Source organism: Schistosoma haematobium, chromosome 3 (genome assembly GCF_000699445.3).
Source record: "Schistosoma haematobium chromosome 3, whole genome shotgun sequence".
NCBI classification, from domain to species: Eukaryota; Metazoa; Platyhelminthes; class Trematoda; order Strigeidida; family Schistosomatidae; genus Schistosoma; species Schistosoma haematobium.
This window is the reverse complement of record NC_067198.1, coordinates 35,179,848-35,207,779: the sequence shown is the minus strand read 5'-3', so window position 1 is coordinate 35,207,779 and position 27,932 is coordinate 35,179,848. Positions and strand designations below refer to the sequence as shown.

General features: G+C 36.7%; 2 protein-coding genes across 4 annotated transcripts; one reads left to right on the top strand and one right to left on the bottom strand.

Moving 5' to 3' along the window:
* Positions 1-1,305: 1,305 nt before the first annotated feature.
* On the top strand, positions 1,306-12,336 carry CSTF2 (Cleavage stimulation factor subunit 2). The gene is made up of 6 exons (XM_051219041.1): positions 1,306-1,329; positions 3,537-3,663; positions 3,698-4,108; positions 5,276-5,594; positions 8,445-8,641; positions 12,068-12,336. Exons 2-6 carry the CDS (start codon positions 3,550-3,552, stop codon positions 12,266-12,268), a joined length of 1,242 nt encoding a protein of 413 aa, XP_051069727.1. The 5' UTR covers positions 1,306-1,329; positions 3,537-3,549; the 3' UTR covers positions 12,269-12,336.
* CUL2_1 (Cullin-2) lies at positions 12,300-27,932 on the bottom strand. Of its 3 annotated transcripts, none has more exons than XM_051213724.1 (12): positions 27,304-27,932; positions 27,076-27,264; positions 26,949-27,039; positions 26,483-26,675; positions 25,265-25,424; positions 23,584-23,708; positions 20,091-20,263; positions 17,764-18,064; positions 15,841-16,074; positions 13,656-14,177; positions 13,514-13,606; positions 12,300-12,598 (listed from the first exon to the last, which is right to left on the bottom strand). In XM_051213724.1, the coding sequence occupies exons 8-12, from the start codon at positions 17,878-17,880 to the stop codon at positions 12,347-12,349; spliced, it is 1,218 nt and encodes a 405-aa protein (XP_051069725.1). In that variant the 5' UTR covers positions 17,881-18,064; positions 20,091-20,263; positions 23,584-23,708; positions 25,265-25,424; positions 26,483-26,675; positions 26,949-27,039; positions 27,076-27,264; positions 27,304-27,932; the 3' UTR covers positions 12,300-12,346. The 3 variants fall into 3 exon arrangements, with proteins under 3 accessions (XP_051069725.1, XP_051069724.1, XP_051069726.1); XM_051213723.1 differs by having other exon boundaries at positions 17,764-17,920; positions 26,483-26,605; XM_051213725.1 differs by having other exon boundaries at positions 17,764-17,920; positions 27,304-27,717.

The window sequence follows — 27,932 nt, the reverse complement described above, 5'->3', positions numbered from 1 at the left end:
TCATATGTTCAAATTCTCTTTTAGCCGCTTGCAACTTGCTTGGGGGAAGTCTCCTCGCCCTGGTGCAAATCGGGGACAATTGGTAGTGATGTGGTGCTGCACCTGTTGTGGGTTGCTTTCCTTGTAATAATCGGATTTCGTGATGCATCCATATTCTGTTAAGATGTTGTTGAAGATGTTGTTCACGGGCTTCGTTATTCGTACTCCATGAATTTCGTAATCGTTGTAAGTTGTGCCATCTACCTGTAGACGTGTGTTTGTATCAATTATTTTCTTATTATTCACATCTACTAGCAAGTTGTACGCGCTCAGGAAATCGGCTCCGATGATGGGTTGTTTGACGTGAGCTACTATGAAAACCCATGTAAATCGTTTGCGGAGTTCGAGGTCTAATATCAGTGATTGCTCTCCGTATGTTTTGATAATTGAATCGTTAGCCGCTACTAAGGACAATTTAATGCTTGTCGTTCGTTGTCTGCGTGAGAGGTGGAGTGAGATGATGCTGATTTCTGCTCCAGTGTCGACTAAAAAGTCTGAGCCAGAAATGCGATCCCTGACGTGAAAGAGACGGCTAACATGTTGGCCAGTAACAGCCGCCGCCATTACTGTCTGGCCACTTCGTTTCCCTGTTAGTTTGGACTGCTTGTTTTAAAGTTTCACGGTTTAGTGCAACGACATGCCTTCTCCCCGAAAGTCGCATGATACCAGCGAGTGTTTGCTGCCCGTTTGGGTGACCTAGGGCGAAGTCTGGACATTGATCGCTTTCTCGAGATCGATCTGGCAGGACGAGAGTGGATCGTGGCAATGGTCGCCTGAAACGATGCTACTCGCTGAGTTAAGTGTGCTATTTGCTGCTGAATGTCCAGAGATGGGTTCATAGAGGTTGGCAAAATAAATACGAATAATAATAAAAACTATTTACAAAATAAGCTTGTCAGTCATATCTCCACAGTATGAGCTCTAGGAGTGACCACTTTCAAGGAGAAGATTAATATTCAATGAGAAATAAGTCAAAAGGACTAACACAGGTTAAACTATCTATTGTCCTTCTTGCTGAAGACCGGAGACTGAAGTTCTGTTAGCACTGCGAATGACTGTCTCCGGTGTCACTCTTTGACGACCTATATTCATGACTTGATTATTTTGCCCTTCAGTCCCCGGAAGAAATATGACAGGAGTAACACATTTTCATAGCAGAAAACACTTCGATTACTCAGACACAGATCACAAGGAAACATTTTATTCTGCCAGGCAAAGTTTGAAGGTTGAAAAGGCTCAACTTTTTAAGTTAGATATTTACCTGCTGCTTCGACCTTCAGCGCACTTGACGTTGGTTGCAAGGCTTTTTCTCTTGTATTTTCAGTTTAGATTTGGTTGAAATGAATGAGGGTTTCCTCACATCGGGTGTAATCCCCGCATCTAGGAACTGTCTGTATTTCCCAGGATGCTACACACTAATCAACCCAGTCATCTGTTTTGCACGACTGTAGGCACAGTCTATAGATTGTGTTTAACATAAAAATGCTGAACGAAAAACATGTTTGTGTCCAAAATCTAACCCTACTTTTCAAAGATTACTAGATCACATATTTTTAAAGTTTTCAGTATTTCACGCTGAACCTTTCATCCTACTCTTTTTGTGTTTATTGTCACTCCAAGTTAGCAAAAACATAGATCTGTGCAACATTTAGCCCCACTTCTAAATTTATCCAGCTCCGGGCCACGGTTTTTCTGAGTGAGATTTGTGTTTTGTGTCCACCTGCAGCTTTACAAACCTAAACTAATTTCATGACGTGCCAGTCACTGCTAGTAATGGTATTATACATTGGTATATGTCATTTTAACAACTAAACTTGCCACTTTTTGATTAATGGAGTGATCACGAGTTGATTATGTACAAAGTAGGACCTAGGACATACGTGCATTTATCTGAGTTGCTATACCTATCAGGAATAAAAGTCAATGATAAAAAACCGCGCTAGATCTATTAGTGTCCTTCTTAGGGTTTTTGGCTCGGATTTTATAACCATCATCCGAAAGCACTTGACTTTAACACTATGAATAGGCCTTCTCTATTGTAACTTCATGTACCATTATAATTGATCCTCTCTGTAGAAATAGTGATAAAGTAACACAATTCCTGTATCTTCTATTAAAGTCAATACTGGTAATCACTCGAGCTGATTAAACCACGACAAACGACGTTTACTGTAGATGTGCGGCGGTTAGGACTGGTTCTTTATCTGACTTTCTACCCAGTCCCTCATCAGATCCACTAGTCACGTCGTGCGTCAAATGTATCATTCCGGTACTGTATCTAATTGATATGTTACGTGTAGTTAGTGACTTGTGTTGACCCTTTCGGCAATTACTTCTATGAAGAGTCCGATTATGGTTGCTGGATCATTTGCCCTAGTAGTTAAGCGCCTGGTATAAACATCAAATTTGCAACCAGAGTTTATCTATTCATGGTTTAGAACACATTGTAATTGGGCGGAAATTATTTATTCTAGAGAAAAGAAAAGTGGATCTCAGTAGGTAGTGTTATATGTAATACGAAATGTTAACACGATCTTTATGTTTTGAAGAGAATAACCAACAAGTCCATCGTCCACTCATTAACTCACTACATGCTGTTTGATATGTTTAAGTGCATGATTATCTCTGGCGAACAATTTGTGACTCTTAATGAGGGGTAAATTCCAAACATCCCTCATCAAACCGTTGAGATGTATGTTTCTTAAGTGAGATATTCTACACAATGAATATGTGGTTATACAATATGAGTGATATAGCACAGCATTATTGGTAGTGTATCCCCTATTTCTCTCCCTTTGAGTACTAAACGTCTTGTCACTTTAGTTTCTCTCTTTATTGATATTTTTCTGGGATATCTTGTTTGCTTCTCTATTCTGCAGTCGTAGAGTATGTGGCAACTTCTTGACTCTTTTTTACGCTATGTAGGTTGTATTTATGTACAAAAATCCGTAACGTCTGGTAGTACTTGGTTAAAAGGTGGAGAGAGAAAACAATCGTGAAACTCGTCTACTTCTTCTTCTATGTGCTATTCAACGACATGCGTCTTCAAATGATCGCCTAATTCACAGTAGTGTAAAGGAAAATCGCTGGTCAAATCCCGTAGTTTCCTAAATCTTGCTAGACTTCTTTTAGTATTACGAAATCCAGGTTTTGTGTCTTATGTACTTCAAGCTTAAGTGAAGTTAGTTACTCCATAACTTGATGAACATAAGTGTCGTTTCGTTTTGATTCCTTTTGTTACTAGTTGTTAGGTTGCTCCTTGTAACCTTAATGTACTTAATCTAATTTGACTGAATAATAGTAATTAGTCCACTTGTAGGAGTTAGGACTTACGGCGTAAGACGCGAATTCCCGCTTGGCTAACCAGTTTCTAGTTACTTTTTCCAGTTTTGTCGCATGCCTTTAAAGTAACTTCTGTCATTCTTTTTCCAGGTTCTTATTATATAGACATTTTCTTGTTAATAAATCGTACTGCATATCAATTAAAATCTTTCCAGAATCTTGGCTTTGATGGCGGCACCCGTGTTAACTAAGGAGGCTGCTGAAAAGACCGCGCGATCTATCTTCGTAGGTAACATACCGTATGAAGCGACTGAGGAAAAGCTTATCGAACTATTTAGCAAGGTAATAATTCTCATCCTACTTCATTATTTCATAGGCTGGTCCTGTAATCGGTTTTCGTTTGGTATATGATAGAGAATCTGGGAAACCCAAAGGCTATGGATTTTGTGAATACAATAACCCAGCCATTGCTGCGAGTGCTTTGCGGAATCTTCAAAATATTGAATTCAATGGTCGTCCGCTCCGTATCGGACCAGCTGCTGGAGAACAAAATTCTGCTGAACTGGCCCTAAGTAACCCATCAGTTGGTCCACCACTTGAAAGCCCATATGGAGATAATATTGACCCACAAGCTGCACCAGAAGCTATTAGTCGAGCAGTTGCTAGCTTACCACCTGAACAAATGTATGAACTAATGAAGCAGATGAAACTTTGTATACAAAACAATCCTAATGAAGCACGCAATATGTTACTCCAAAATCCTCAACTAGCATATGCTTTACTACAGGTAACGTTTGTTGTTTCACTCTTATCTATTTGTCCATACAGGACTTCAAAACCATCGAATAAGTAGAGTAGTTGTTTCACTGATTTTTCTGTAACAACTGTTAATTGTACATAAGCTATGCAATCTAGGCTATCAATCCTATTTTACAGAATGTCGGATTCTTGAGAATTTCTTACCTCTATTTTACCTGGGCGTTAATGACCAGTAAGTTTCGATCTTTATCATACATCTGACCATTTGTCCATTCCTGACGTCTAACATCTCTGTGCTTATTACCTTCAATGGACTAGTTATGTCGAAATGTTTTGTTAATTAGAGTCAATGCAGAATGGATGAATCTTCGAGAATCAGACCAAGACAATATGCCTATATATAAATCCTGACAATTAAATTAAACACTGTGCGACTACAAACTGCTCTAGTTGAGTCTATAAGATATTGACAGTTGAAATGTGAAAACCACAAGCAATATGATTGAAAACCAATTAGATTGGAACTGGTATATCCATTTGGTCTAAACTATTGATTGTTGTCTTTTCACTTATTCTTTTAACTTGAATAGGTATTCCCTATGGATTTTTTGAACGTGTGAAAATTCGAACCAACGTACCATTACATCATATCCTGTAAATTTATCAATTAAGATGTGGTTAGATCGCCCCACTAACTGTTAGCTAACTATTGTCCGTTTATCTCCCACAGATCTAACCAAAGCTATAAAGTGGTGCGATAATCGAAAAGGAACTAACTGCATTTCTTCGAGCTAAAACAATTATAGTTAGCACTTGGGTTTTTTGATGTGTCGTTGATTCGTATCAGTAGTTAACATGTCATAAACTCATTCCCGGTGTTTGCACTTAGCTCCCATCAATAAACCCGGTAAACGGTATTATTCTCGCTATGTAACGCAGTCGATATATCACATCGTTATATTATGTAAAGTAACGGGACGCTAATTGAATCTCGAAAGTTGACGTTCTTTCTAAAGTCATTTGTTTTATGGAGTTCTCCAAAGAAATAATAATGCAGAAAGTTGTAATTTACAATAATAATGTGAAATCACAGACAGTGAACCAGACTAAGTGCAGATTACTGAGTCCAATTTTCATTTCGACATAATCGGATTAAAATACGTTCTTTTACTTATTTCTTTCATTTTTTTCATAGGCTCAAATCGTTATGAAGATTGTCGATCCCAAAGTTGCCATCGCTATGTTAAATCGCAGTCATGATCAAATCCCCCCTGCTATGCCGGATGAAGACATGTCTATGAGAGCACCAGTTATGGCTTTTCCTGGTCATATCAATCAGACACCACCTTCTGTGGGTCCTAACACTCCAGGAAATCATATGATGCCCATGTCTTCACCTGGGTCTCACTTGCCACCCTCCGGCTTTCCACATCACGGTGGACCTGGACCCGTCCCACATCCAAACCATTTCGGTGTTGAACAAGTTCCACAAAGAAGTCAAGCACCTCAAGGAAGTAAGTGTTTGTTGAAGTAAAGAGAGAGAAGTAAAGACTCAAAACGATTCCGCTCTTTAGATTCGGATCGTAACATCAGATTAGATGGGTCACTTATCAGTCATTTATAGGCAAGACCTGGGGCAGATGTACATTGGTTGAAGGCCCCACACTTTTTACCGGTGGAAGGAAAAAAAGCAGTTAACAAAATAGAAAAAAGAAGTCACAGTGATAGTAATATTAATAATAGTTACAGAAACTAAATATCAAGAATATGGTTTTAGAACAACCAAATAAATAAAGGGATGTAAAGTATGAAATAATATTGAAGCTTAGTCTAGGAGAAAACAAAGGACGAGTACATCTTTATCATTGCGATTTATTATAAATCTTCACTTAAGAACCTCAACCATTAGTTTTGATTGTCACTTGAAATCTGACCAGGAGATCTGTATCTCCGAACACGTCTCAAACTAAAAGCTGGTGTTTTCATGGCTTAAACCATGTTGGTAAGTGCGGAATGCCTAATTGGGGTGTCCGCTCGATTATCGTGAGGAATAGTTGGGGACGTTGGGTGACATTAATCAAAGTCGGTCTCAGTGATGCAAAACCTTTTACTGTTTAAGTATCTCTAGATTTTGAGTTTTAGAACCATTTTTTACCTTTTATCCTGAGAATTCACCCTCTAATCACTTGTATGTCTAATCTCCTCTACTTCCGTTGATATTACTATGGTATTCACCTTGGCAATTCCACCTTTTCTGATGTGGTGTATCAGCTTGGACGGATCGACATATGTACAAGGTCCTACGTTACTTATATCTAACTACCTCAAGGGATAATGTCATATCTTTGTGTAACCGTCATCCGACATAAATCTTTGCTAACTTCGATTGTAAGAAATGTGACGAATGATTTTAATCCAAATGAAGATCATGCATATAATCCCGTCAAATTGCTAGGCACATCGATTCCATTCCGATGTTGCACTACTAGTCGTTCTTCAAATATACATTGGCAATGGGGAATGCAGTAGTTGAGTACAGCCGGCAACTGATTACCCTAATGTTTGTGTTACTACTCTCTATCTAGTTGAAACAGGAAATTTTTTATTTGTCAACTAACCGTTGTCGTAAAAAGGTGGATTTTACGATAAGTAGTCACAGTGAACATTAGGATCTAAAAAGTTCACATCACAGGTAAACCACCAATCTGCTTTTCAAAATTTAACGTTGGAATTAGGTTTTTGATGGAGTTTTGTTCTCTGAGCTGGATAGTTTTGTCGTGGAGCTTTCGTCGTTCTTCTGGACGATATCGTCAGCACAAACTTCAAGTAGAAGTGAAGTGTTCGGATTTCTCCACATGTGGTTCACAGCTTGTCCTGTAGACCTGAAATTAGGTGCAACATTGATGATAATTTTGATAGTCACTTAAACTTTTAACTAATATGCACTTACTGTTCTTAATAAAAATTAGTACAACTTATCTCCGTACAAGCCATCAATGTCTAACTGTTTGACTGTGGGTAAGTAAAACAGAAATAAGTGCAATTTATTGGACACATGTCTTTGTGTTATTGTAGGATTCATTTACTACGTAAAAGCTAATCAAAATCGCCAACCCCGAAGCCAATCTAAAACAAGGCAATGAGCAGAAGGAGCCAATGTTTATTGTGAGAAATTGCAGTATTTATATCATACGTATATATAGCCTTCCATCATCCATTCTCATCTCACCGTGTATTCTGCAATCCTAACTGTTTTCTCCTCTAGTCTTCAAGTGTTCGGTCTACTTCGTGCTTTGGTGTGCCGAGACTTCTCTGTCTGACGGTTTTTGAGCCCACATTCCTCCACACAGTAGTTACAAGTAATCTTGTGAATAGCCTCCACCCCACTAGTGTAAACGTTTGTAGTCAGTAGACTACCATTGTTGTTATCTTGAGGTGGTATTGAGATTATCTTTCGTGACGACTCAATCGTACCATATTCGCTGATTGATCGTTCTTTGAGGCCATAACATACCAATCAGGTTGGTTGAATAGTACCCAGATTGAAAGCGACAAATCCAAAGTCTTATGACTCATTCGTACTGTCAGTTGTATCAAGATGTGTCAACAAGGCGTTTTCCACGGGCACCCAGCATCTTTAGAAATGCTGCCTACAAATAACTGGATGGGTTAGAAGACATCGGCCTTAAAAATAACACTAACTCTCTCCTTCGATTTATGTTGGCAAGACTCGAAAGAGGTGGAGCTAATACAAACAAAAAGACTTTGAGATCGGTCTCAAGTCGTTGTCCCTTAGGCTCTAGGATCACGCTCTCATATCCTACCGGGAATCAATGTCGACCGCCCACATACGTCTAATAGTATACACAAGATTGTCGAAATCAATTAACAACCATAAAAATCTTCATCACAAAAAGTTGTCAGCACTGCGTTAAACTGCTGATTTTATCTTGATATTCTATCATTATTGCTCTATGCAGTAAAATTTGACAAGATAATTTACCGAGGTGTATTTCAAAAGTAAGATTCGAAACCCAAAGCAGTCTGTCAAACCATGAGAAAATCTCAACATCAAGGCCATGTGGTACCAAGTTATTAATTTTTAAGATAAGATCATGCGATCGTTTAGCACAAAATAGGCTTGGATGGATGGAACGTTAAAATGTCACCAGATGTACTAAATGTGTGATAACTTTTGTGAATAGATTATTTGCTATAGTGCAGTAGTTTTTTCTTTGAGAACTTTTCTGTTACTAAGCCATGAACTAACTGGTTATTTGACGCTCTTTGCAAGTATGTATTTATATGGTGTTAATCTATGGATATCATTACATGTTTCCTATTTCTGGTCCATACATTTTTAGTGCAACAGAAGTTTTATCCAAATAATATGCCACCTAATGGGTTTCCTCCTAATTCTGTTGCTCCACCATCCCAGCCGCCTTTTGACTATCAATCGGGTCAAACACAGTCATCAGCTGTGTCAGGACAACAACCACATTTCAATCCCAATGGACCTCCAAATATGGCCGTCCGACCTCAAAGACCACCCGCTGCTCAAGTAAGAATTTCTTAACTAAATGTTACAGACCAGTACCGATAATGCACTATGTACGTAAACAATTGTAGAGAATTTCTAGTTCGTCCTCACTTAATTTCCAATACTGAATACCTCCGTATATGTTCAACCCAGAAGTAGGTTGGAAAAACTGTAAATCCTGGGATTCAGGATGCATAACACGTCAGAGTTTTTCAATGTACAAACCATCAAGTAGGTTAGGTGTTTCGGAGTAGACAGTAATCTTAGATCATTTTCCATCAAGTTCGTCATTTCTGCCTACGCTGACATCAGCCAGAATGAAGTAAAAGATGAATTTTACAGAAAGCTTTCTGAACTTTTTGATAGAGCTAAACACTCAGACATAGTACTTGTAGCAGGTGACTCTAATGCCCAAGTAGGTAGTTTAAACCAAACATAAAGACATTTAGGTGGGTATTTCAGTATTCCAGTTCAACAAATAAATAATGGTGACTGTTTGCTGCAATCGTTTATTTCTAAGCGCTAATTTTAAGCATAAGGAGAGACATCTAACATGGCGGGGGCTGCACCAAACCAAAGATGTACCGAATAGACCATATTGCCATCAGTCGTCGTTCGAAAGGATCGTTAGAAGGCTGCCGCTCGTTTTGGAATACATATTTAGACTCTGATCATGCTCTAATAGGAGTACGCATCTACTTGCGCCTCACTGGACACAGAAAAGCCACATTAAAAAGACAAATTAGAGTTGAACTTAGCGACGAAAAAGCCAAAAGTAAATTCCAGGAACTAAAATGAAACTTCGGCGATTTTGCAAACGAGGCTGACCCAGATGTTGCTTGGAAAGTCATACGAACATCTATGGAACTAGCAGCGACATCTATCAGTGTTATGAACCAAAAGGTCACAAATAACCAGTGGATTTTTGCTAAGTCTATTGCACTGATATACCCTCGTGAACTTATCCCGTCAGGCTCCGAACACGATGACGAGCGGAAACAAATTAGATCTAAATCAACCAAAAGACTACGAAACGATCGCGAGCAGTGGTGGACAACAAAAGCGGGAGATTGAAAAGGCAGCGGCTTTAGGTAACACAAGACAGCTTTTGAGACTAATAAAAGAAACCGGGATTAAGAACTCAAGTGTGAGACAATATCAGTAAAAGACGACACTCTTATCTGCTTTCCGTTCAAACGTTTAGAATGATGGGCGCTACACTTGAAGGAGCAGTTCAACTGCTCTATAACTACCCACCATTCCAAGACAGCCTGCGTTTCTCTCCCTCTAAATAAAAATTATTGCTTCAGGACTGACTTGCGTCAACACTTAAACTAAGGGTGGGAAGTCACGTAGTCGAACGCATCGACAACTTCACTTATCTTGGAAGTCTGATCAGCCCTAATGGGTTGGTGTCTGACGAAATCTCACTTTTGCCAAATTATGTGACCTATGATGGTGAGATATCCGTCTATCAATTCAAGGAAAGTGTACTGCGCAGCAGTCCGTTCTGTTTTACTTTAAGGCTGTAAAACATGGCCATTGAGAGTAGAGGATACTCGTAAGTTACTAGTATTTGATCACAGATTTCTTAGAAATATTGCTCGCATCTACTGGGATTACCGGTGAGGTTAGACAACAGGGTATTAGGGGACGATGGTCAATCAGCTGATGAGGTGAATTTTCATCAACTGAGATGTTCGAGCCCCGTATTACGCACAGCTAACCACCGATTACTACGTCGCGCAATGCTGACAAGTGTTGGAAACGTGTTGCATCAGTCCATAAAGTCATTAATTTCTGGTCTTAATTATGTTGGCAGATGCATACTACTTGGTTGGGGTCTGCGCAACTATCGTAACCAGTAGTTGAAGACTCTGGGTGACATGGCTCGACCACAATGCCGTCGGTGTATACACTCTTTGTCTTCCCTTAAACCGTTGAATTGTAATTACTTTACGTCTTCCTTCCTACGAACCCCCCCCCTGTATCGTATCTTTCTATGCAATATTTTATGATTCATATATTACTAGCATTGAAGTAACTGCTTCTATGAATTTGGTGTTCACCTTGTTGTACTGATGAGGTATGGCAACTTGGACCGATGTATATACGTGCCTGGTCCTGCGTTGTACCTGACTGACCATAAGTCTGTTTGGTAGACACTGGCAAAAAGCAGCCTTCTAAACACTGAGTGATAACACAAATGTTTGTGATATTGTTCTTCCCCTTTAGATGCAAAAAGCTTGATTCAGGGCTGATCAGGAGTGATCAATAGCTCTCACTACAGCACTAATCTTGGGAGTCTCGTCACTCCTGGTAAGTTGGTGGCTATTGAAATCTTAAGACAGATACAAACTCTCTTGATTTTCACTAACTAATGGGTGAGTACTCTTTTCAGCAGCTTGACCTGTTCACGGAATGAACTGTGTTGATGATAGAAAAGTCATAACCGACATAGGAACTGGGACAGATGTGCGTCAGTCAAAGTTGCTGCACATCGTTTCAGGACAGTTAGAGGATAAATTAACAGCATAAGCAAAAGAAAACCAGTCTTAACTCCAATGTAAATCTAAACATGAGAAATGTCGTCCAGGATCAGAGTGAAAGTTGTGAATAACACAACTTAGGGGTGCAACCGTAATTGACTCAGCACTGCATCATCTGATTACTATTATGAGTAAGTAGGTGTACTTTGAAGTTGTAATTCTTCACCGATCGAGGCGGTTAGGACACGCAATATATATACCTAGACACTCCCTACTTCGATGTCCGATAGTGGTCAGGATAGCAGGTTGGAGAAAAGCTAAGAGTAAGCAGGTCAAGACACGATACCAACCGACCAAGTCACTGGCTGTGAACTTCTTAGTTGGAGGCAGCGCAACAATCGTACTCTGGTTAGATATGAATAGTATGGTCAAAATTCGATGTCAGCAACACAGATGCATTCTTCCATCTCCCTTTAAATTTTAAGTTAAGTATCATTCGTCACACTCATCTTTTGATAATGTCCTCTTTGAACTGCGTAAGTGATTTCCATCCTGTTAATTCCCTCTCTTACTGTGCTAATGTGAGATGTGGTAAACATATCCTACTTCGGTTGATTGCCCCTCAGTGTGATTTTCCGTTAAACAACTAATTAATGTATTTTATCTGTATATTTAAATTTATTGTAAGAATCACAAGTTTCTCCAGATAAACATGTACATATACATTTTTGAACTACGTATAAGTAAAGCTAAAAAAACTTTCCATCATGTATAATGACCTTTATAATATTAAACTACTTCACCTTTAAATAGTACCAATAAGATAGACTTCTCGTAAACACCTACTTTAAATAGTCTCTTGAGAATGCAATTATTAACTGATTTATATACAAATGCATAAAATCGCATGTTACATATTCTAGTTAATTCTACTTATTTTTTAAAATAATTTTAACAGATTACCCCTGCAATTGCTGCAGCGGCAGCTGCAAGTATGGGTCCCAATAGTTTACTAGCAGGACAAGGTGAACAAGAAAAAGTCACACTTATTATGCAAGTTCTTCAGCTATCAGATGAACAACTTGCTCTCTTACCAGAGGATCAACGACGCAGCATTATGATTTTAAAAGAACAACTTGGCAAAACAGGAGCAATTTAATCCCTTATAGTGTGTTATTTATTGATATTTACAGCATCCCAATAAATTTGTAATTTATTAAAAAGAAAGCACTTGGAATTATGCAAGATAACTGTATTGATCAGGATCATCTGGATTTCGTTCAAGATAGCCAGTATCTATTAGACCTTCAATGCAACGCTTGATTAGTGGTATCGGTGGTTGGAAGCGGTTAGATGCTTGCTGTAAAATAGTTTCAATAAGCTGTGCATGCTTTATCTGTCTTCGAGCTTTTAAAATTCGCACAATAGCAGCTTGTATGAAGTAGCGCCGATCCTCGTTCACTTGACGATCAACCTGATCAGCTTCCGACTGCAAAGTAAACAGTAAAATAAATTTAGATTTGCTTAGAAACAATGGCTTTAAGAGGCTCAGTGAACCTCACACTTTCTGATTTAATTAGTATTACAAACATATACTTAATTAAATGTATCTCATAACAAACTACGTAAAGGTTACCAAAACAATGCATTAGATTGATTTGTTACTTATCTCGAAACTGTAGAGAAGCAAAATAATAAAATGAGTTGAACGTCTGGTTGACGGAGATGAAAGAAAGGAAACTAAGTGCATCACTATTATCAGAACCAGTGTCTTAATTGACTAAAGTTAGTCATGTGAGCTGTTGGATGCCAGCTCAATGATCAAAAACTTAAGCTCTTGCCGCAAGACCTGAAGATTCTGGGTTCAACTCTCAGCGGGGTTCTGAATGGCCATTGCTTACTAGTCCCATGCTAGAACGAAACAAATTTCAAGTGGTTTCCTAGGTCTAGTTTGTGATGTAAACAGTATGGGAAGTGTTGATAAAATTAAGTTATCGTCTACTATTTTTCTAGCCCTTGTGTGTAAAGGGAATACTAGTCTTAGCATGTAGTTGTTACGAATAGACTTCACAAATATGGCGCTGTCTATTAATGGATATATAAAATCCTAAAGTATTTGTAAGTATCCGCTTGGACATTCTAGTATTCCCACAAGTCAAACCACTAATCTGTTTCCTGTTACGGTTACATGATCAAAAGCTAATCTTCGTTTGGTTTACTCGTCATCATAAATATATTGTTCCAGGGATTTTGTAACAGAACTTAGTTTAATAAAAATACAATTTTCTTATCAATATGCAAGGAGTTTGGGCCACCCATCTTTTACTTCACCATTTTAATTGTAGTCAGGTTAATAATTATATAAATTTAGGTGGAAGCATATACATTTATAAAAGTAACTAACCTGGTTTGATTCTTTTCCTTGAGAGCCGAAATTCACCCTTAGCTTTAGACGTTTGCTTGTAAACGAACGGTTTAGGGCTATAACGCTATCCATCTACGCAAATATATAAGTGGTTAGATGTATTATGCTATCAATAACTTACTGTCACGATGTTACCCGATGAATTACTACTTTGCCCTTCAGTTGCTTCAACATATATTATGTTCAATTCAATTAGTGGTGTCAAAAGTCGTTGAATAAGATCCAGTTCACATGAAGAATCCAACACATCTTGTGAACAAGTTTCCATTTTACTAGTAATTGAAGAGTCAGTGGTTGGAACACTTCGTTTAGATGTAGAGTTATTTTCACTACTTATAGTTGGTCGACCTTCAGATACCGCTAGTTGTAACCCGAAATGCAGATCTTTCACTTTGATACGATCTGAGTCCATATGATCAAAAAATAGTAGGATAGCAGCATTAATAGCAGGCGCTTGTATTTGATAAGTCTTATCAGTGAAAAGCACTTGGAGTTCTACTGTTGAATAACTATGTGCCCATCTCATTTTTCTTCCTTGATGAGCGGCTGTATAGAATTCTTCAAAATGGTAAGTACATGTATACAATTCGAGTGGGAGTAAAAAATCAGTAACACCACTAAGTGAAATTGGCCACGAACATTGCTGAAAAAGGAAATGAAATAAAGATCTACTAGGACTAATCTAGTATGGCAGAAGTCGAAGAATACTTTATTTGCTACATGTACTTACATGGCTCTAGACAATAGTCAAGCTGCTCAAATCAAAACTGATTGGACAAAATATAAATTTGGAATTATATCACATATACATAAGGTGGAAATATTGGTTCATTTCATACGAAAAAATAAACCTGATCATTAGAATGCGCTAAAACATGTTTACGCTAAATGGAACATCTCAGTCCTGTAGATCAATCAGTCCAAGTGATTTAATAAGAAGTTTAGTCACTTTAAAAGTAACTGACTATAAATAGTGTTCAGTCAGTTGTATACAATCACAAATTTGCTTTAATTTCTTTGTATTCTGCTGTTGAATGCATTATTAGTTACGAAATACTACATGAGTGATTGATTTCCGACGATGGTGAAAATTTTAATTGAAAATATGATATTATTAATTGAGATTTTATAAGTGAAACATTTATGTACACTTCATATCCAAAAACTGTAATATGATCAGAATAGAATAAAATTATTGCAATCGCTAGTTACTGAACAAACTCATACCTTCTCATCCCCACCCCCGGATTCACCTTATAAACACAGATAATTCTCTTTCCCCAATCATCAAGATAAATAATCACAAAAAAGTTTACTCAGTACTGTTTTCGATAATATGTTACAATGTGAATTGTGTTGCCACTTTGTACGTTACTCAACAAAACCTTGTTGGTCGAGGCTATTAAAAACGTGATATCAGGGAGTTGGATATAAATTTTCGTGGAAGATTTTGAATATTCTAAGAGATAAAACATTTCTTAATTGAAACAACTTGTAAGGCATTGAAGTAAATAACATTCAATGAATAACATTTTTTTACTAAGTAGTAAAATTACAAAGGTAGAGAGATAACTAGCTGGACATGATCATATACGATGATTGTATGAACTGGTTCCATTATGCAACCAGTTTCATGTGCTATTACCCCGAATAATTGAACTAATTGTCAGAAGCAAGTAGGTTAGATATTGTAAAAATCAGATTTGCTATTGAATAGAACATATTGGATGAGCACATATCTGAGCATACTAGTCTAGATAATTGTATCATCATGTGTTCTTTCCTGTCTAGTACTCTCTGAACAATATATTACACTCAACGCGACTGGTAGCAAGAATGACTTGGAGACAAAATGTATCCTAAAAAAGTTTCGGAATTAAAAACAATCGATTTTATATGGGAATCACATAAGGTATTAGCAACTTTTGGATTTGTTCCGGAGCGTTGTTTGCATATGGGCTAGTCAGTGTTCAGATTATTCTAAGCATAAAGGTTGGATTGTTAAGAATTTATTCTTTTAACAAGGCATTGATTGGTTCAAGATTTCAATGAAACTTTTAACAAAGTTCGTACATATTAGATTTTACAACAACGGAAAATTTGTTCAGTTTATCGGTTCTTTGATTGTCTTCACTATTAACTCAAGACTTCGTATTTCCCGCTTTGTTAGCTCAAAACCCGCGTATTTCTAAACCTTAATCAGTTAAGTTACTCTAACAAGATATCTTTTTTTAAAGAAAAAGATATTGTATGGTATATTGTTTAAAATTAATCACAATTATTAACATAAAATTGAGTTTACTTACCGTTAAAACATGAAAATGATGACCAAAGGTAAAACGTATATCTTTTGATTGTAAGTACTCATTAAACTTCCGATTTAACTCAGGACTAAGTTGAACATCATTAAACATACGCTGAAATTTTGAAGTAAATTCATATCCACAAACAGTTTTTAGCTGATTAATCATAGATTCTTCAAGTTCAAGCATGGAAGAATAATTGAACACCAGTCTTTTGCACAGCATACGTTGATAATACTAAGAAAAATGTAATCATAATTATGAACATAAGTTATCAATATTATTGAAGATTAATTTTAATCTCTTTATTCACAGTATAAATTAGTAATTCAGCAATTCTAGAGAACACTACAATTTCGAGGATTATCAACAACTATGATAAATAAAAATTAAGTTTATCTAAAAAACGCATTACAGTCGACGTTACTACACTTAACAGCACAACACAAGAAGATGAAGAAAGTGATATGGATAATGATAATAACAACTAAACATGAGAAACATTTTACAATCTTCACAAATCCTCTATAATAACAGTAAACATGTGCTTACTAGTGATTAGCTTCAAGATTTAAATGCCGGAGTTCTAGTGTCAAGCCGTGACCAACAGAGTTCGAAACGTGTTGAGTGTGAGACAGTTATTCACCACGAACAATGGATGAAGGCTATATAATATCGCGAATAGGTTAAAGTTAGACATTGAAACCGTTGGATAGCGGTTCAGTGGGCTAGAGTTTAGACGTCTGTGCGCGAGATGAACATCGTGGGTTTGATTTCCGGATGCGGGGTCGTGGATGCACACTGCTAAGCAGTCCCATGTCAGGATGAAACAACCGTAAAGTGTTTCTAGGTTTTTAATCATGATCTAGATAAGACTAGTTAGTGATTTTAAACTGAGAATTCTAAAGTCTTCACGAGTCCCCTTATACTTATAATAAGAAATATAATTCATAACCAGAAGATTAAAATGGATATTAGAGATACGTAGTGATACTATCCTCAAGATTTAGAGAAAAACAATAAATGCGTACATTTACCTCAATACCATTAACTCAAAGTCATGATATGTGGGTCCTTAGTAGTAGATGACAATTATTCTGTTCAACTTAACTAGGGAATTCGAAGTTCTAGAAATGACATACACTAATACTCAGTGACTTCATGTGGTAAAGCTATTCCCTGTTTTTGAATATTCCTATTCTTCCTCCAATCAACTCTTTAAAAGTTCGTTACTGGAACCTTTTATTACTGCCTTTCTGACCGCTTCCTAAAATACTCCTAGACGTCAACTTGAATAATGGAGAAAAGGCGTGAAATTTGAGTAGGAGGTTAGTTTGTGCGCAGAAAATCGAAGGTATTTATAAATTTGTATATGAAATCATGCTTTCAGAACCTCCTGCAAGCACACTAAATTTGGTAACAGAATAGGTAATTACCGAACCAAAAACATGACCCTTAATCTTTCAGAAACTTCTATTTAATGCTGACTGGATAAAATTTTTCTGGGCTACTTCTAGAAGTTTTGACGAAGGATATTTTTATGTGTATATCCGTGTTATGGGAATGTAACTCAGAACGCTCAAACAAATCTTGCCCTAACTTAGTTCTTTTTGTTCGATTTTAGTAAGGATGTTTCATAGGATACCCTAGTTTTAGCGTACATCTGTAAGATAAGATTGTAAGATGTGATATAAAATGAAACTAAGATCAAGAATAAATATTCATCACTAAGTACTACAAATTCACAGAAGGTATAAATTTGAGATAATGATATTGTACATTTTTATATGGATGATAATTACAGATGAGAAAGTCGACAGATAAAAAGTTTGAAACAAGTTTTGATCCGTTATTTCTGAGTTTTAATAGCCTGTGAGTAAAACCTACTTAAGTAGTTTAAAATATTAAGGAGAATAGACTACTCACCTTTTGGAAAAGATCTTTATCATCAATATACTTGAAAATAGCAATTGACGCTATCAGCTTAGTTTCAATTTCTGAAACAGTCATAGTTTTGACAGATTTACGTAATAAGGAATCCATGTATCGACATAACAATTCAGATGGCCTGTAATTAGTTTGTCTGCAAATGTATCCAATAATTGATAAAAATTCTAAACCATTTGAAGCAAGTAGTAATTAAAATTTATAAGATTTATTCAATAGATAAATACTATATGACTGTCAGATATATTGTACCTTTTGAGAACACATTGATTCATGTAACCTTAATGAAAGAATCCAATATTTATGAACTACATACCAAGAAACAGTCAATCTACTTTTTAAGAAATATACATAATCTTTATTGACTACTTACTTTTAAAACGATTGGAATATATGGTATATTTTGTTTAGTCAGTATGATTTATGACATTTTCGATAGTTTTTTAGCTTTATCTAAAAATTATAATTATACTAACGTTTTTCTTATCATGATCCCTACTTCCATCCGACCTTGTTATTTGAAATATAATTACATTCCTGTTTAGCCGTGTTCTGATTTGGGGACTTGTCGAGTGAAGTAGTGACCAAGATAACTAAGCAATAAGAGTAGCTGGGTCGTAATAAGAGAATTCATAACAGCAGATCAGAGCATTTAAGTTTGATGCCATTTCTGTGGACTAGTAAATAGTAGTAATTTTTACACTACACGTTATTAATGGATCTTTAAGACGCTAGATCTACTCTGTTAGGGATGAATTATTTAAAATATAATTTGTTAATGACCTATTGAAAATGACATTTTAAGAACTAACTTGAGAAGACATTATCTGTACTATGGAAAGTAAATAGTAGAAATCAAAACAAAGAAGACGATTTTCACAATTGTCGACCATTTATATTAACAAACACATTTTATTACGCTAGGCTTATGTATTTATGATTATTGTAAAAAAAATTGTGGATAATTTTAGTTTTTAAAATTGCATTGTCACCCAAAGAGTAATACAGTTTTACATTACATTAGTCATCAATCAATCTTAATCAGATCAGAATTGAATAGTTGAATAAAATTAATGGGAACTAGTTTGGTTTTTTAAATGACCAATCTGTAATTTTGTATTAAACATTCAATATTGAAATCACGCATTGACTGAAGTTAAGTAACCATTGAAAGTATGGGGGTATTGAACGACCGTTTCACCTTAATATGGGACTCTTTAGTAGTGAGCATTTACGACCCCACAACTTGCACTAGGATGAGACAGATGTCCAGTACTTTCCGCAGTCTTTAACGGCTTTCCAGTTTGGATCGGCTCGTGATTTAAATGTACATTCAACAACATCCACAATCTCATACTGACAATAATAAGTATGATTTACGTCCCAATATGAATAGCTGAGAAAGCAATACATAAAGCATTAGAACACTTTCCACTAAGATTCGATTTCAATTAGATGGAATGATCAAATACAGACCTGTCATTGAAACAGTTGGATGAATTCGGCAAAATTAACCTAAAGGTTTATTCACGTGTTTGTTTGTCGCATAATGAAGCTAATGTCAACAATGAGTTTGTGGTGGTCGGTATTCAATATAATCCTTAAACTTCGTACACATTTCGTTCTGATAACCGTTTATTGATAGCGTCCTATCGGTGTATTAATCAGAAGGCGAATACGAAGTGTTGATTACGTTTATTACTGCACAACGCACAGATAATCAAAATTACAGGTGCGTTAACCAAGCATGAAAGAGTAGTGCCGAAAAGCAAGCTGGCAACCAAGTGAGCGTGCGAGTCGGCGAGTCAATGAACAGGACTAAAATGTACATATGTATACATAGTGAAATGAATTAATCATCGAATCAATTAAGCGACTAACAGTGATGCTAGCAGAATGAATATATGCGTTGGCAGTAAGCAATGCTAAAGCATACATATTAATACAAGCGCAACAATACTAAAGGTACAATGGTATAGATAAGTTGTTATTGTACGGATGGCTCTGTCCGTTAAATAAGTTAACAAAAGGGCTTAACCGAATTAAATATGAACAAACTCAATTGCACGTGAGCTGCTATAAGTTTAATATACCACTCACTTTTAAAAAAATGTCTAAATAACCTAAGATTTTGATAAAATAGATTTTTTGATTACATGGTATCGGTGATAAATTACATCTTTACCGATAGTGGTTTTTGGAAAAGGCACTTGAATTTTTGAAAAAAAACCGTTGATAAGCTATTTCTATATGATCAAAAAAGCAAATAATAGAAAGATGTAATACAGTAGCGTATATATACTCACTTAGATGTTGTGGCTAGAATACTTGAAGAAGGTACACGACTATTCACAGCCAAATTAAAGGCTTTATCCATTTGATTACGGAAACCAGTTTTCCCATCAAAAACATCATCAATATACTCCAAAAATCTACTTCGGAGATTTAAGAGACTCTCAGCAAAATGAACCTGTGTTAGCTTTGTTTCGAAGTAAAATAGAAAAGTAACTGTCAATACCAAGTTTTAAAAAAACTGACAACATAAAACGAATTAAATTGGCAGTCAGTCGAAGGCCAGTGATGGGACGAAAACAAATGAGATTTTTTCAAGGGGGAAGTCTTACGAACAAACTTCATGAGAAGTGTTGCGTAGGCGAAAGTGGAGAGTGACTGATTAGTGTTTTCGAACCGACTGACTTTTAGATAATCAGATAGGTATCTGAAGTAGCATGCATATTTTCCTACCCTTTATGTTTATTTAGTGATTGATTGATATACGTACTAGTCAGGTGAACGACGTGTTCTTAATGTATGGTCGATTAGTCCCTAACTGGATACCTAGTGTAAAAAGAGTCAATAGTATACACAATAAAACCGTTTATTGTTCGTCCTTTACAAACTAGCACCCCATTAGTGTTTAGGAGGAATCGAACTTTAGTTCGACTCAGTTCACTAACGTGTCCCTCATGACGGGCCTTTGCTCGTTTGATTCGAGCTGTACTTGACACAAAATGTTGGGGATTTGAACGCTATTTTAGTGTAAGGGTTATAAAGGGATTAAAGTATTGTCAGTATGTGGAAAGTAATCAGCATAATTTTTGTGTAAGGAGTGAAGGATCCCATAGACGTTCTACGTCAAGAGATCAATAAGGTGGCTTTTATAAGAATGGATAATGTACCAATCAATTTGAGATATAGAGAACTATTATCGAGCAAGTAATGGAATGGAACTCATCACTACATAACAAATTTTTCTATCATGGAGAAGTATTTAGCAGCATGAATAGGAAAAAACTTATAAAATTTCCGACAATATGGAGTACTTCAAAAGATAATTCATCTTTATACGTAGCTCCTACAAGGAACTGAATTGCGTGTATCAAAAGCTGCACATGGATGCACTTCAAGTGAAGATTGATGTCAGACAAGGCTCCTTAATCGTGCATTTTCCCTTTCTGCTAGCTATTGAATGGATTATGAAGACTAGTATATCTTAGAAAAAGCATCGAATACATTAAACACCGTGGAAGCTCTGAAAGAGGTAGAAGCCTTTATATACCTGAGAAGGTCCTGATGTGCATATGAAGGCACGAATGGGGAAAAAAAGACGACATTATTACAATCAAGTAAAATCTAGAATTCAAAAGGACTTTCACACAATACCAAAGTTAGAATCTTTAGCGCAAACATTAAAACAGTTCTATAAGACGGAACTAAACTACCACAACCATTACCAAAATGTACAGGTATTTATAAATAGATGTCTACACAAGATACTCCAGACCCACCAGTTAGAAAAAAATGGCAATGACCTACTATGGCAAACAACTACCACCTGAGTAAACTAGGAAAAGACTCTAGAAACGGATAGGGCGCACCCTGTGTCTAACTTCAGTATTACTTACCCGGTGATCCCAGCAATATTTCTAAGGCATCTGTGGTCGAATACTAGTAGCTTAAGAGTGTCTTCTACTCTTAATGGCCATGTTTCGCTGCCGTAAATTAAAACAGAACGGACTGCTGCGCAGTATACTCGTCCTTTTATTGATAGACGGATATCTCACCTTCGCCATAGGCGACGTAAGTTGGCAAAAGCCAAGCGAGCTTTTCAAATCCGTGCTGAGATTTCGTCAGACACCAACCCATTAGGGCTGATCAGACATCCAAGATAAGTGAAGTTATCAACGCGTTCGACTGCTTCACTCCCTATTCTTAGTTCAGGTGTTGCTGCAGACCAGTCCTGAAGCAACAACTTGCATTTAGAGGGAGAGAAGCGCATTCCAAACATTCTGGCATTGTTGCTTAGTGCTACCAAAAGACTCTGCATTTTATCAGCGTCTTCACCAAACAGGACTATATCATCTGCGTATTCTAAGTCGATAAGTGGACCTCCTGGATGGAGATCAATACCCGAGAATTCAGTAGACGAGAATGTTATTTCCATCAATAGGTCTATGATGAAGTTAAACAAAAATGGAGAAAGTGGACAGCCTCGACGGACACCACTTGAGGTTGCAAAAGCAGATGACAGTTCGCCATAAGCTCTGACTCGACTGGTGGTGTTCGAGTAAAGAGCCTCCACAAGGTTTATGTACTTCTGAGGTATGCCTTTCAATGACAGACACTGCCACAGAATCTCGCGGTCTACCGAGTCAAATGCTGCTTTTAAGTCAAGACAGACCACCATTGTCGGACGCCGATAAGTATGCCTATGTTCTAGAACCTGACGAATGGCGAATATATGGTCGATGCAGCCACGACCAGGTCTGAAGCCAGCTTGATTCTCTCGTGTTTGCAGTTCACGAGTCTTAGTTAAGCGTCTGATAATTATCGAGGCTAGTATTTTAGATACTATATTAGTTAAACTAACGACTGGAAAGAAAAGCCCAATACACACTTAATTGCAGACCTCTGGTCAGTGGCTGATGCCAATATTGTTTCAGGGCTGGTTTTTATCAAGGCTAGTTGTAGAGAGTGAAGTAATTGAGTACGCTAACCCTGGTGAGTTGGTATCTGACGAAATCTCGGCACAAACCCAGAAAGCCCAGTTGGCGTTTGCTAACTTGAGCTAGTTGTTACGTAGACAGATTGTCTGCCTCCTAACCAAAGAGCATGTAGGCTGGACAACTGTCCGTCCTGTTTATTTTAATTATTTATTTGAACACATAAATATTGGTACAAAGGGGCATCGAATACATATGCCCAACACAAGTCACTTGATTTGTGTGTAGGCTGTTATATTGCCCGGGTGCCCAGACTGAAGCAGGTAGCTCTCTTAGGGGGCCACACCCGGAACCTTCGACTTAAAGGTCTGATCCACAAGGCAGTGGAGAAACGTCAGTTGCAGTCCTATATTAGGCGGTGACCAACAATAGGTTCATACGCCAGATAAAAGCTACCTGGTTTAGGTAAGAGAGATAGCCGAAATCAGTGACTAGAGATGTTGGATTATATGGCTCAAAATCTTTCACAATGGTGCAGATGCATTTCTTCCTCATTTTCCTGTCGATCTTGAATCCCAGTATCCCTTCATACATACCTTTCCACCCTATCATTAAATTCAATATTTCAAAAGTTCAGTCGTTCTCATCATTATTATTACTGCACTATATTGATTTATTTTGTCATTTATCTCGATATGTTTATCTTATCGTGCTAATGAGGTAAGGCAACTTGGACCAACACATATCTGTGAAGGGCTATATGTTGATGTCTGTCTGTCAGCGCCAAGAGGGATAGCAGGCTTAAGTATACCCCTAGTTATAATAGTCGATGGAAATAAATTTTTTTTTAACTTACTGAAGAGTCTTTTGGAAGGTTGGAAATAGCTTCTAAAATACTGGTTCGAACATATTCGCCAAAACAATGTAACAGTTCGTTACAAAGATTATTCGGAGATAGCAACCGAAAAAGATTTCTTAAATCTATGAATGTATTCGAAGAAGTAAATCGATCGAAAGGAAATAAATATGTATATAGAGCAATTTAAGACTAATTAAATATTACTTTAGCTTTTGAAGTTTATACAAATAATGAATGTAGTTTTCGCCCTAATATAATTATGAGAAAAACCCAAAGTAAAAATCTCGGTCAAACAATGCTGACCTCTTACAAAATTCTGACGAAGGAACGTTATAATACAAATAGTCTGCTTTGAAAGTAGTTTGTTAGAAATATGTGAAAAAAAGAAAACAATCGATTAAAGTATCAAGATGGTAGTAAAAATAAACTCTCCTGCTGCTCAATTGGTTTCAATGTACAACACTGTATTTGTTATACCATTCAAAGGTAGATCAATACCCTCCCAATGTCATCGCCAATCGGATCTCTGAATTTACATGTGCCTGAGGTAGCAAGTATATAGGAAGAACAGAGATAGGGGCTTCTACTATGCTTTCTGAACATGTCCCTACGAACTTATGCCTGAAGGACAGTAAGTCTTCATAAGTGCAACTGCCAAGCAACTATTAGATAACAGAAGTGGATAAAAGAAGTGGATTTGAAATAATTAACAGAAGCAACATCAATCTTACTTCACTTTGTAGAAGCAATCGCTATTGGATGTTTCCGACCTGACCTATGTTTACAGAAGGAAAATGTGATTAGCCTTTCTCTGGGATGATGACTATATGTTAATCAAATAACCTTGATTAATTTTTAAACCCTCTTTTCTTCGAGTTTTTACTCCATATGATTTTATTGATGTTTATATATTAGTTTGATTCTATTTCTTACCATTTTGAATGATCACGCAATTAATTATCGACTTTATTACCCTTACATAACTCCTTGATTATGATTACTGGTAACTACAACACCTAATGTGCATTACTACTTTCCATCATAGAAATACGAATCAATTAGTTTGCAGTAATGTTATCCTTTAAAAACCACATATAGCAAACAACTTCGTACAAGAATATAAATTAATGGAGAATGATACATTTTAAAAAACCATATAGAATAAAAAGAAACCATCACGTGAAATGTTACTTAAGATGGAGATATATGTGAAAACTTGTCAAGGAGACAGTACACAAAAAATCGGATAAGTTGCATGTTAGTGTTTTAAGAACATTTATTAAAAAACTAATTAAAGTACCCTGTTTTACACAACCAAGTAGTATATCTAATCCTAATACATATGGTGGACCTCATGTCCTGGGATATAAAACTGTATGTTTATTGGATTGAAAGAGTTATTATCTAACACAAATTTTCATGTAATAATTTAAATCGACGCTAGTGTGCGAGTACAACAACACAACCAAGTTAGGCTAAGCGAACCTTGGGAGACATAAAGTCCATAAGACTCGTAATAAGAGCAAAAAGAATGTGGTATTTACTTTTCAGAATAACTAAATACATACATAATTTATATACCAGATAGACTAATGCCACAAAAAAGTATACACGACATAAATCAACTTATTTGCTTGGTTTTATTAGTGAGATAATTGGGTATAACTATCGCACTTACTTGATTTATCCTCTTCAGCAATAACATAGCGAACGTTCATATTAAGGAAATTTAAACGCTGTTCAACAATTATTTCTTGAAACAAATTTTGCATTGGTAGCAGTGAACATTTATAATATTGTATAGCCCGATTATGTTCTTCTGTCCGCAAAGCTAGTGCCTACAAAAATGTTTACAAAATATAAAACTTACATATCTTGCTTATTATTGGAATTTTATCAAATATCATGATTCTAATGAGGAACAAATAACTGAATCCTCGAACAATTTTATACACAAAACAATAGAATCCGAGACATTAATTTTTTTGTCAAAACCAAACGAAACACTCAACCGCGATATAGACGCGAGATGGTGTAATTTTCATTATGTAAAAGAATAGATTACTGAGCCTCATATTGTCCGGCTAAAGCATGTAGCATAATAATTAAGGTGTGGAATTTTCTCGAGGGATAATAAACTAGCTGAAGATGAATATGTCCTGTTGGGCTTATCATGTTATAGAAATTATGACCGACTATGTTACCATAAATACACATATACATGTGTCCCCAAAACTTTAGGCTTACAGGTTAAAGCATGACTTCCAACCAGTTCTGTGGATTGGACTTTCGTTTATGCAATTCGAATTGAGCACCTATGTAGTATTTATGCCACACTAGAGATGTAATTCAAATCCTATGATTCGTTACTGATTGGTTTAACGAAGAACAAACCCTTTGAGGTAAATATACACTTACGTTTATTTATTTATCTGAACACAAATATTGATACAAAGGGGCATCGAATACATATGCCCAACACAAGTCACTTGATTTGTGTGTGGGCTGTGATACTGACCGGGTTCCCAAACTGAAGCAGGTGGTTTTCTTAGGGGGCCACATCCGGAGCCTTCGAACTAAAGATTAGATCCACAAGGCAGTGGAGTAACGTCAGGTGATGTAGTCCCATGGTAGTCGGTGACTAATAATGTTTGAGCTAAAGGTTTATCCAGTGATTAGTTATGATTTTAGTAATCAAAAGGTATGGAAACAAAATATGAAAAGCATATGACGTTAATTATTGTACGTCGTTATGTCGTGTTATTGTATGTGCGGAGAGAATATATACGTCAATATAAGACTGTACGGCAAGTAAACAAATAATTATTGACTTTGGCTGCGAAGGTTCTAAATGTAAAATACACGAACACGATAAATACTTTAAATTGTGACATACCTCAGTCACATACTGAGCACATCCTAATTCCGACTCCCGTTGACATGCCCATTGCGAGTAAAATGACCGCGTAGCGTCAATCAGAGGGTTCTGAAATATTTGGTTGTATATTTCCATTCCAGCCTTTTAAGTAATGGGAGAACAGAAGTATTAGCGCCACTAGTGCATTGGACCAAGATAATGGAGAAGTAGTCTAATAAAAATGGTAGTAAACATGGATTAATACGAATAGTAACAGAACAGACACAAAAGTAATCGATATGTGTGGTGCTAAGGTTTGTGTCAACACGAGGTTATTTATTATAGAGAGAGTATTCACTGATCAAAACACTTCGCAGTTCCTAGTTAACACATGCGAAAGAAAAAGGAGTGGCTACGAAAAATTTTAAACGTGTTCTTTAACATACAAAGTTAAGACAAAAAAACAGGGGCACCATGCAAATCTTTTCTGTCGTATTTTGCTTACTCTTTCAAAATCCCTTACTTCTCCAACTCTTAAAAGGGAAGCCAAACATGGATGTATGCAATTCTGTTGTCCACAAATTCCCAATCTGTCGCTATTTGAAGTTTAGAAATAAAAAGATGGAACTCACTTGAGAACTTCGCGCATCAAGCAAGAGGACAATCGACTTTTCATACAATCGATTAGATATAGTCTCCAGAAAGCAAGGCCGACCTCCAGAATTTCCATAGTATGCTGATCTGCCATAGGAAGTGCCGCCCCATAGCACATATCGGCTTCTGATGGCCTTAAATTCTTTACGTGCTGCGTATTCATATATCTGAGTAAACATTAAACATTAAGGACTTTAAAAATATACCTATAAAGGATATCTAGATATGTAAGTCCGCGATGATATGACTCCCAAAACTTGACATATCTAGGAAGTAAATCAGAGTCACTCATGACCTCTAACTCTGATGCTATTTCTTCTACCCTCTCGCTAATGAGTGTTGTAGTAGATTTATACAAAGTAGATGCATGAGAAACCGGACTTGAAGTACATAAGCTATACACATAGCCGAAACTAGAATTCCACAAATCCCTGTCAACAAAATCGCACCGAAGAAGCTTATATACTACATCTTTTAGTGATCCCCACGTGGCAGGGAAGTCCACGGACACTGCACGTAACATATCTGAAAGACTTGGAGGATAAAACTATGTAGCCCTAGACTTAATAGCAGAACGGAAAATCGCCGTAAACATCACGGACAAACTTTCCGCGTTCAAGCTTCAGTCGTCAGTAATAAGATTTGTAGGTTGGTGGACCGATTTTGATACTTGCAGCCTGTTTTCCAGAGAATGTTCAGCTTCCCCTTGAAGTCGTCCGCTGATGAGGCTGATGCTACCCGTTAACGTAAGGCGTTAAGGACAATGACTACTTGATGAGAAAAACGGAACCCCACATTGAATTTATGAAATTGCAATTCTTGAGCCGTCTTCCTG

Excerpts from the sequence above, each read along its gene's own strand:
- CSTF2 (XM_051219041.1), top strand. The coding sequence starts at position 3,550 with ATGGCGGCACCCGTGTTAACTAAGGAGGCTGCTGAAAAGACCGCGCGA. Across the intron at positions 3,664-3,697 it reads TTATCGAACTATTTAGCAAG|GCTGGTCCTGTAATCGGTTT; the intron begins GTAATAATTCTC and ends ATTATTTCATAG. Across the intron at positions 8,642-12,067 it reads AAAGACCACCCGCTGCTCAA|ATTACCCCTGCAATTGCTGC; the intron begins GTAAGAATTTCT and ends TAATTTTAACAG.
- CUL2_1 (XM_051213723.1), bottom strand. The coding sequence starts at position 27,620 with ATGTTACGTGCAGTGTCCGTGGACTTCCCTGCCACGTGGGGATCACTA. Across the intron at positions 27,265-27,303 it reads TATCTAGATATCCTTTATAG|ATATATGAATACGCAGCACG; the intron begins GTATATTTTTAA and ends ATGTTTACTCAG. Across the intron at positions 27,040-27,075 it reads TTGATGCGCGAAGTTCTCAA|CGACAGATTGGGAATTTGTG; the intron begins GTGAGTTCCATC and ends AACTTCAAATAG.